Source organism: Octopus sinensis, unplaced genomic scaffold, assembly GCF_006345805.1.
Source record: "Octopus sinensis unplaced genomic scaffold, ASM634580v1 Contig18746, whole genome shotgun sequence".
In the NCBI taxonomy this organism is placed as follows: domain Eukaryota; kingdom Metazoa; phylum Mollusca; class Cephalopoda; order Octopoda; family Octopodidae; genus Octopus; species Octopus sinensis.
Window position 1 is genome coordinate 220,416 of NW_021835993.1, and position 11,227 is coordinate 231,642.

At 38.4% G+C, this 11,227-nt stretch overlaps 1 protein-coding gene across 1 annotated transcript; it reads left to right on the forward strand.

Annotated features, from left to right (window-relative positions):
- Positions 1–6,742: 6,742 nt before the first annotated feature.
- On the forward strand, positions 6,743–8,562 carry LOC115231639 (kelch-like protein 20). Its single transcript, XM_029801616.1, has 2 exons — positions 6,743–7,425; positions 7,917–8,562. The coding sequence occupies exons 1-2, from the start codon at positions 6,842–6,844 to the stop codon at positions 8,560–8,562; spliced, it is 1,230 nt and encodes a 409-aa protein (XP_029657476.1). The 5' UTR covers positions 6,743–6,841.
- The last annotated feature ends 2,665 nt before the right edge of the window (positions 8,563–11,227 follow it).

The window sequence follows — 11,227 nt, forward strand, 5'->3', positions numbered from 1 at the left end:
TATTAAAATAATCACATTTAATTTAAGAATTTATTTATTTTACATTTAAAAATTCTTTAAATTATAAAAAATAATTTAAATGCATATTATTAAAAACAGTTTTGAGTATAAATGATGATTAAAAAATTGCAGCAACTGGACTACGTCGACAATAAGAGCAGCTTGTCAGTATAAATAATTTAAGAAAATTAATGTCACAGGCTTGAAAGGACCCCCAGGCTTGAAGGGACCTACCCTAATTAGATATTTCATACACTTAATAATAAAAATATCGGTGACAATTAATACCCAAATCTGCAACAAAATAAAGATTAATAAAACAAGTGTTGCATTCACATCAAGAGCTAACGTTCAACTACCATTTACTAAGAATTTGTTTGGTTTTATGTAGAATTATGGTTAGTAGCTTTTTGTCTTCAGATATGGAGTTCACGTCGTCTGCGTAGATTGTTTCTATCATATTATCATAAAGTGATCCAAGTTTGTTTCTTAATTCTCTCAAAACAGTTTCCAAGTATATAATGAATAAAATCGAGGATAGTAAGTCTCCTTGAGGACTTCCAGTATTATTAATAAAATTTTTAGATTCTGTCATTCCAAGTGTTACACAGAGAAAAAAGTATTTGATTGAAGCTGCCGAATTATTTTTACAGTCTTCATCGACAATACTCATAAGGAAGTTGAGTAGTTTAATCCAATCAATGCTATCAAACGCTTTCCTGAGGTCAATTCTGAAAATATGGATCACGACTTTATACTTTTGACAAAGCGCAGCAAACCAACGATGGTTCTATACTGCATTGGTAGTGGATCCTCCGGGTACAAAACCACTTTTTTCCAAAGACAAATATTGCTTGACTTGTTTGGTTATTTTTCAATGTGTGGCAGACACAACAGAACTATCGACTCAAGTTTCTCAGGTCACCACTTTGTTTTCTTGGATTTTGAATAGAAATTAATAATCCCTCGGCCAATGGGAGCCAACAATGATGTCAAAAACAGCTGTTGAAAATTCCAACCATTATCATCGAACGTGAGTCAGGTAAATATTTCAAAATTTTGACTGGGACTTGGTCGTATCCCGGTGCGCGGTTGTTGTTTAGACAATCAAACGAGTTGATGACCTCATTATTTATGATCATATTTTTCAACAGACGTTTTTTGTCGATCTGTTTTTACTTGGAATTGGTTTTCAAAATGACTTGCAATATGATCCTTTTTGTATTCCTTATTTAGAATAGAATGCCCTAGTTCAGTTGTTCTCAAACTGGGGCACACGAGATTCAATATTGTAGGTAATTCTTTATGAAGCTGTAAATAGATAATACAAAAAATTCTAATTTTACGATGTTTGATAAGTTTACTGATAACTTCTGCCATCTAAAATTGAATAAAATAAAAATTTTAACATAAATTAACTTCCAATTGAGGAAAAAATTCTTTAATTTGGATAATAACAAGGTCAAAAACAGGGCGGCCAAGCTCGATCTGCGAGCACGGCGGGGCAGAAGTTAAAGTCCAGCGAGATCATCTGCCTCAGCCAAGAGGACTCGCAAGCATCCATTTTCTTCAGAGCAGTTAATACTTGGATATACATTTCCAATTTATACTTGGATATATACCTGAAATTGATGAAATAGATTTTGAGCTTTTTATCAATCCTTTTACCATTAAAATGTATGGTTTAATCGAATTAATAAATTCTTACGAGTCAAAAACATTATTTGAATCTCCACCATTAATGCACTAGGACAGAGCCTAGTTCATCAAGAACGGTTATTCTGGCTTTTTTTCTTCAATTCAGTAACCGTACAGCTTTGTTCATTTCACCTTCAAAATGCAAAGATTCAATTTCACGGGCCATCGAATCAAGAGCGTTGATCCGTAGCTTCTTTACTTGTGTTTTAATTTGATGAAAAATTTTCTTCCGTTCCGTTTCTAGCTTTTTTTCTTTATCAAGTTGCAATTTCCAATGACAGGACGTAATTATTTTTGCTTACGTAATAATGATTCAATGATCAAATATGCAGTTTTAGGCATTCATTTCGAAGAGAGATTTATCTTATAAATTTTTCTGCTGCACTTACGAATATAGTGATCGTGTTTTTTAGTAATTTATCTGGGTACTCCTTTTGTGGAAGAGTAGCACTAACACACTTTTGAAATTTAATCCTCTTGGCTTCATTCCAAATAAGTTCTGTCGTGGCGGGCCTTTATTTTGTTTGAACTGACTTTTTATAACGGCGGTATGTGATATTTTCTCTGTAGTAGGTAATTTGAGTGACAAATTTGTTGTCGCTATATGTCGTATATCCTCAATATAAACGTGCGTCAATATGGGTAATCTCCAATTTTAGTCAATGTATAAATCTCGACGTATAAGCAATAGATTTTAATTATTTTTTCATTTTTTATTAATTTAAGTTAATTTTAATGGGATTGTCTATTGGATTGTCTGGATTTTCATATTTTTTAAAGAATACAAATTAAGCCGAAAAAACATATTTGTTAACTATTAGGAGCAGAAATTCTTGGAATATCTTCTCTTTATCAACTAACGAGGTCCGCCACCTGGATTCGTCCAAATAAGACTCAAATAACGATCGCGATGTTCCTAAAATAAATTTACGAGTTTCACCAAATTGCCTTTTTAGCTTTCTCTTCGCTCGCATCCGTATGTTCTCAATATTTTGAGTATGGATGGAGGGGTCCAAAGGGTCAACAAAATGCTCGGAGTGATTTATCACAGAATGTGAATAAATCCCTCTTCCAATCTGCGCAATCCCATTATAGGCTGCCCAACTATCAGTAATGATATGGGTGCCGGGAAGTACGCGTCGAACGATAACTTGATTAGGTGTTTCCGCTGTTCTGTCTAAAGGATAAAGGAAAAAAAACCTACAACTTCTTCAAAAAAGCACTTTCTAGTTTCCCTGTCTATTCCACCCAATACCAAATGGCCTGGTCGCCAATGACCTTGATGGTACTTTCTGTAAAAAAATTTACACTCGTCGATTTCCACTATCGACTCTTGTAAAAATTAAAATTAAATGAATTACGTAATGTATCTTCATTAACCACGAGTTTTGGAATACATAACCAAATTGCGTTGTCCACGTTTCTTCTTGACTTAGATAAACGACAGCGTCTCTATTTGTGAGAATATAGGTCTTACTTTACAGCGAACGCATTTCATTGTGTTAGAGATCAACCGCCTCTCTGACTAAAATTGGGGATTCGTCTCTATACGTCGAGATTTATACATTGACTAGAATTGGAGATTACCCTTTCTTGAACCAGTCCACGTTGTTTTGTGTTTCGCAGAATGTTGAAAAGCAATGTTTAACAAACAGAATCCAAATGCTTTGCAAAATTCCAGGAGGATATCACAGGAGAAGTTTCTCACTCCTCTACAATGAGCTCCGAGGCTGAATTTAAAGTTACTTTTCTCCCAACCGTAGCATTCAAATCTCAGGCAATTAATATAGTGGTAGTGTGTTGTAATTCAAAGCACACGGATTGGAGGACACAATAGTAATCATCAACTTCGTTATACGTCCCAAAACTTTAATTACGCTAAGTGTGTTACGCATACTCAACCTCAATTGAAGCACCAAATACGCCATTTACCATCCAAACTTCATGTAAGTCGTTGACTAGAGATGAATAGACAGCGAAATGGTTTTTAATATAATTAATTTTGTATTTATACATTTTTTTGTTTCCTTGTCATTTTGTCATTATTGTTAAAGTATTTTCTACTGTTCTATGTTGAATAGATTCCTAAAATGAAAAATGCTTACAAAAAAAACGCGAAATATTCTAAAAAACGATCTTTTGCGGCCATCTTCAAAGATAGCAGGGCTACAATCTTAGGCATTAAAAAGGATGATCCTTTTTTAATAATGGAACTTATTTCAATTCTACAGAACATAAAAGTGATTTGAAAAGCTGAAAATCTTGATCTCAAAGTTTTCAAAATTTTTCAAAAATTGAGACTTAAAAAGTTCCTCTGTCTGGACCCACGATTAAGAAAATTGAATCCATGAAGTTTTTGCCGAAGAATGCTTTAAAAGGGAAATAAATTTTTTTTATAATGGACCTGAATCAACGAACATCAATGATCCCCTCAGTGTGATTAATCAAAGGGAAGAAAATATATGTAAACATTCTCCAGAACTATTAAATGATTTTTATTCCGTATAGAAAAAAATAATGTCTAATTTATGGGAATAAATTGTTTGGAAAAAAGATTAGACATTACTTTAAAAAATTATAATTCATCAACTGTTTCTAAAATTATTCTTGACAAAAATATAGTTTAATACAAAAATATTAGTGAGCCTCGGTTTACGAAGTACTTCAAATCGAGGTCCGATTGTACTAACAATAGGATAAACATAAAATGAGGAACTTTTAGAAGGACTTCCAAAAACATCTGAACTCAATTCTATAAAGAGCTAGCAAAATAATCACATATATTGGTTGGTCTGTGTTATACTTGGGTATATACTTAATTGCCACAACGGATATTTGAGTCCCCGAGCAAAATTGTGGTCTCCTTGTCTTAAGTTTATTCAACACACTGGGAGGGGAATATGGACAATCATTGCGACGAACCATCTGTTCTGACAATATTAAACTGTCTACCACAATGAAAGAATGGGAATTGCTTTCGAAACTTTAAACAAGTCCACGCCCAATCTTTGACGCATTTCTCGATTGACTTGAGATATTTCGAAAATAGTTAGCAATCACGCTGCTAAATTCGGTGACAGTCGTACATGTTGGTACGGTGAGAATAATCTTTCCAAGTTCTATATAAGCCATCGTGGAAAAAACATGGATTTCCTATGCCTTTCTATAAAGACAAATCTGGTCTGAAAAGAGAATTAACTGAACACAGAAAATTTCTTATTCTGGCTTCTCTTGATTGGTAGAAAAGATAAAAGTTGCGCACAGAGTAATTGACAAACATTATATTTTTTGATATATCTGTAGAATGAGAGATTCCGGAGTACTTTGAGAGATCCCTCACCCCATAAAGGATGCTTCGACCGGATCGGGGACTGCTAAACCGGATAGAATGCCAAGCAAAAAGCAGAGGACTGAAAGGGTCATCCTGGTGAACAATCGCACAGAGTAATAGACAAACATTATATTTATATTAAATTATTAATATTATTTAAATTGTGTTCTCGTCGATATGATCTTAGTTTTGCTAAGCATAGTCTACCCTCTTTCCTCCACTGACATTCCCCCGTCCCCGAACAAAAACGTAAGGATAATTAATTCTCACTCACAGACCGACTATTTTGTTCACCAAAGTCCCCAAATCTCCACGTTTCCTCAAACTGATATCCTTAGGCCACCTACCTGCTACTCCACATTTTTTTCTGTCACATTTCGTCAAGTTTTACAAACAGCAAAGACACGGGTTGGCACAGTTGGATTTAATTTTCAGATTCATTTGCTCGGATTTGCTGCATTCCTTTTTCTTGGAGTGTCGATCTTCTTGTATTTGAGAAAAAAGTCAATTTCCGAGCCGACAGACACAACTGATAGTCATGCTGATGATCTTGACAGAAAATGTTCAGATCCTGAAGGAGAGTACTCCTCTGCATTGAGTGCCCCCTTAATCATGGTCTGTGCACGTGTCCTGGATTGCATCAGACCTCGCAGGGGACGTCGACAGAAAATGGTTTTGTGGACAAAAAAATAAATTCCTTCGGCCAACAGACTGATCCGCTTACACATTCGGGGTTCTTTGGGAAGAAAGAGGCAAAAGTGAGTGGAGAATGCGTGATGTGTTTAAAAGGAGGTTTTGTCCTTGTTGGATTCCTTTGGGGAGGTGAGGGATGTCATTTTGTCGGATTCCGTGACCACCGAGGACGAGAAACGTAGGATATTTTTATTTGTCCCCGAATAGTCCAACTCCTCAAAAACGTGGCCAGAGATTTCTTGGACGTGAAAAAAGTAGACGAATTGTTTGTGTTTAGTCCGCGGACAAACTCAGTTTGATGGAACGAAGACTTGGGGCGGCCGAGGACGCCCACGAGCGGGCAGTCCGAGAGAACATGGCACTCCGAGGTTGCCCTGTGCGGATTTTTCAGAAAAGAATGGACTGTTGCAGGCCCAGATGGACGGATTGAGGGCGGAGAAGCGACAACTGAGTCTGACAAGCGAATACCTTGGCAGAGAAAATGGTGTTTTGAAGAACCAGTTGGTTGAAAGAGTGCGAGGAGGTGAGACACCTGTCAGGAGGGAGGACGAGGAGTGTTTTGTATGGCTGATTTAGTGTAGGGAATGTGTGGAGTGGAGAGTGCGATGTCTCAACTATTTGACTCAATTGCAGCGAAGTGAGATCAGAAACAACCAACTCACCAATTCGTAAGTGAATCTTTATTTACAGCAGATTACTCAAACTGGAAAGTGATCGTCGTCGAGACTGCATTTGACTATTATTTTGTCAAACTCGATAAAATCTTGTGGTTTTAATGTGAGTTTTTATGAGGAGAATAGTAATGCCTAGTCATCTGCAACATTTCCAAACAATCTTAAATTAATGTTAACTTTGATTAGTTTAGTGTGACTAAGTTTAAAAAGAATTAGTAAAATTAGTTTGGGCAATGATAATTAATTTGAGTTAATGTTTTGTGACAGAATCGGCAGTGATGGGCCCGTCACGTTCACAATCCAACAACACTCCAAAGACTTGGTGTGTCTGCTAACCTACGTCCGACGCAACTCCCAACTCTTTGACGTTCGACTCAAAGTGGAGGAAGTGGTCATCAACGCCCACAGAATAGTCCTCTGTGCCTGCTCCAATTACTTCAGGAAAATGTTTCTGTGCGGAATGGTCGAGTCCACGTCTGACGAGATACATATTCAGAACGTGGATTCGAGGATAATGCAACTCATCGTGGACTACGCTTACACTGGGGAAATTCTCATTTCTTCACAAAACGTGGAAAGACTGTTGGCAGCCTCAGTCTTGCTGCAAGTCCAGGCAGTGACGGTCAGTTGCTGCACTTTTCTGGGGAATAAGATGACCCCCTTGAATTGCATGGCAATTGCTCGGTTTGCCACGACACACGCGTCCCCCGAATGTCAGGCTCTTTGGGAGAAGGCGGTCGAGTATTCCTTCACCAGGTTCTCAGAGGTCTCCAAGTCGGATGACTTTCTACAACTCCCTGAAGAAGAACTCGTCCAAATCCTGACGAATGAACGACTGTTTACTCGTGTAAGAATGAGTGCTTATTCAAGTGCGAGTCGGAAGTGTTTTTTGCAGTTGTGGGGTGGATTGAAAGGGATTATCACACCCGTTTTGACAGATTCGACAGACTCATGTCCTTGGTCAACTTTGGCGGACTTCCTCTCACATTTCTCCGCAAACAACTCACCAATCCGCTCAAAACCACTCAGGTGTGTGTCATACACTCACTGCAGTCGCCCAAATGCAAGAACTACATTCAATCACTCATTTGGCGAATGGAGAACCCCGCCATCCCTCTTGATTGCTGTCACAGGGATGGACCCTTGAAGGTTATTTACGTGGTCGGGGGGTACAACGTCAAATCTATATCCCTCTTTGAGTGCTTTTGTCTGTCCTCAAAACGCTGGTTCAGACTTCCGGACATTCCATCTATTCGAAGTGGGCTGTGTTGTGCCATGACCCACCAATATTTGTATGTCATTGGCGGAAAAAACGGGAATTTCTTCCGCGGAACTGCCTTCAAGACTGTCTCTCGCTATGACCCGACTACAAATTGCTGGCAGGAGTGCTGCAGTATGCACGAGGGTCGGCACAGAGCAGGAGTGGGGGTAATCGACCATCAGATTTACATCACTGGGGGGTTGAGTGAGGTAGAACAACTCGCGTCTGTCGAAAAGTTGTTGTTTTGTTAACATTTGAGATATTCTCCCTCTGGGAACGTGTGGACGTGTGTGGCCTCCATGCCCAGTCCTCGGATTGGACATGGCTGTGCTGTCCTCTACAGACATCTCTACGCGGTGGGGGGAATCAGAGGGGACAGTCGCCTCAGTTCGGTCATTCGGTATTCTCCCGACGACGACGTGTGGACTGAGGTGGCTTCACTCAATTTCCCTCGAAGTGGAGCAGGTTGGGCATTACAATTCATGTTGAGCATGTTGTGCTACGTCCTCTCATATTTATGTGGTGGGGGATATGACGGGGAGAATATCATGTCTTCTGTGGAGAGGTACGACCCCCTCACGGACACCTGGAGTCTGATGTCCCCCATGCCCGTCCCTGTCAGCGGACTGGCCTGTACGGCAGTGTGTCCGGATATAATCTTTGCCTTTGGTGTGATCAGTGTCCACATTTTAGGTGGATATAATGGTCGGGAATTTGTCAATCATTTGCAAATTTATAATATTGAGAGTGATCAGTGGAGGAACCAGCCTACCGACAACTTTGGAAGGACGGGTCACGGCGTGATTGTTGGGGGGAGGCCTCAAATTATTCACCAGTTGGTCTTTGTTGACTATTGTAGGATGAGGGGGCAGAATATTTATTACATGTGTGGTAGTATTAAATGATTATTTAATCAAGTTATATTATGTATTTCCACTGATATGCGGTATTCCGCAGCCATTATATCATTTCTCTAAAATTCCAAGCCAAGTATTTACTGGTTAACTCACGACTGAGTATCTGGCTATCCTCCTGCTTTGGTTTTAGTCGAATATTTAAGTAAAAGGAATTTGGACAGGAATTGGTAGGAAAATGTTTTTTGATTTACCTAACTTACTCCAATAGCGTTTATTTTACTCACCAGTTTGCAGTTAATTCAGTTTATTGCAGTTCACCTCGACCTAAAAAACATAGGAAATTCGTATAGACAAGACTTGGATTGACATTCCCGAGATGTTCTAATCCGAAGTTTACCAAATACATCGTATCTTTTGAATTACTAAACCGCATTACATTCAAGGGCTTTTCAATCCGGAAGAATTTTTCTCTTTGACTGCCATAGTTCTTAATGTTCAGCTTCTTGTACTTCAACTGCCCAACATATATTGTCGATATCTGTCAATTTATTAAAATCGCAAACTTAGGATGTAACTACTCGATTCAGAGATTTGAATAAAACTGGTAATCTTTGAATTTATTATTCTACTTTTCATTTTTCAATAAATATCACTCCTTCCAACTTCCCCATGAAAGTTTGCTTGCATTAGGTCTTCCTAGACATTCCTGGAAAAACATTACACAGATCATCGCTGGCTATGCCCACCGAGAGATCATACAAAAGATTGTCAACTCTCATTGAAAAGAGGAAAAGAAGTGAGTTTGGGGCTCTTTCTATCTTCAAGGCTTGTGGCATCGTGTGAATTAAGCGGTCAATTTGATTTGTTGGTATGAGGAGTTTGTCGTCCCTGAAGGCAAGGATAATTGATTAAATGTTCTTTTCTATATGTGAAGAAAGATCAGAACATGAGATCGGAAATCTTTATTATTAAAAGCTCGAATATTTGAATACTTATTTTTGACTAGTTCTAACAACGGACAAAACTTTTTTTTTTTTTTTATGAAAAAATTTAATTTATACAAACAAGACAAAAATTACAGATAGCTAAGTTAGTTAAAGGCCTCACGAGACACCCGACCAGCCGCGCGAATGGCGAAGACGTTCCCTCGGATCACAGCAATCGACAGACGTTCCAGGAGCCAAGAAAACTCTCTTGGATCGTGACTAGTCCTTGAAATCCGTCGACCGAGCGAGCGAAGGAAGCGGAGTGTCTTGGGACCGAAGATCCCGGAGGACTCAAGGCAATTGGAGTAAAGAGCAGCGAGTTGGACAGGTGGCCGTACTTGAGAATCTTTCGCTCCTCGGCCTGCCTGGAAGCGTGCCCAGGATTGGCGGCGGACAGCGCGAGATTTCCCAGCGAGAACGTGTCCGAGCAGTAGAATCCCAAATAAGGGATTTCCCCCTTATTTGGGATTCTACCTGTCGATGGACAAAACTGTCGATGGCTCAATTTATTCGGAATTATTTTATTCACTATCATGATAACCACTCCCACAAATTCACAGTAAATATGCGCAAAGTGGTAGATGATGCAATGAAACCTTGTCAAATCTCTACCCAAATAACTTTGAAGTGAATTCAACAAGGCTTTCTGTGGTCTTTAATACTTTGCGTCCCAGCAGTAGATATCCACGTGGTGTTTATCCCTTGCCTGATAGGGCCTCGTATTGTTAGGTAGTGGGAGAGGATTTTGATAGAGATCTGTTTGTCTAAATAAATCGTGTTGCATGCTCTCCAATTTTTCCGAAGCACGACTAATTTGATAAATGCTTTTTCTATTACAAGGAAATTTAAGTTGGTTTTGTAGTACTTTGAAACGATTCCGTCTCACGTAAACACAATGGAGATTCTTTTCATTTTCACACAATTCCCAATTCTCACACGTCATCTTTATGGATTTTCTTCACGTGGACTTGTTTCACTAACTTTGCAAGTTTATGCCAATATCGATGAGTGTGCTCATGCTTGTCGGCTTAATAAAATATCCGGTTTGTTGTTTTCTAGTTCTGATTGTTGTATTCACTCTTACTTCGACAAACTCATTCGCCACAATAGATTTTGAGCTTTCTGGTCTTTCTTACTTTAAAATATAAGTATTCTCACTCATTGCTTTGGCAGTTAATTGTGTGTCCCCGTTTATTTTAGGTACCACGACCTTCAAAATATGGGCAATTCAAAAGATCAAAACTGTTTTCTGTCGTCAATTCGTATGGGCACAGAAAATAGACTGATTGACATTCCTGAGTTTGTGATTAAATTGATTCACGATTTGTCTATAACTAAAATCAATGAATTCTAGATGTAGACATGATATAATCAACTCTAAATTATGCAGAGTCTTTGATCAAATGTATAATCTCTTCCGAATGCCATAACATTTGTATGAATGTTTTCATAAAGTCAATGAATACAACACTTAGACAGTTCGGGTTGGTTTATTAGAGGCAAAAACTTTATTTTTGTGGTTTAGAATGAGACTGAAGTGCCGATATTGAGGTTAACTGGATTGTCGAGATATCACAATTTGCGTGGATAGCGGAGGTTATAACATTATTGGCGCATTACATACAAATCGTAACTGAATTACGTGCGTAATAAACATGGAGGAGATGGTAATAACTGCTTTCCTGCATTATCAACAATATTCTGCTTAGTTGAGAAAGTTTAAATAC

Excerpts from the sequence above, each read along its gene's own strand:
- LOC115231639 (XM_029801616.1), top strand. The coding sequence starts at position 6,842 with ATGTTTCTGTGCGGAATGGTCGAGTCCACGTCTGACGAGATACATATT. Across the intron at positions 7,426-7,916 it reads ATCCGCTCAAAACCACTCAG|ATATTCTCCCTCTGGGAACG; the intron begins GTGTGTGTCATA and ends TTAACATTTGAG.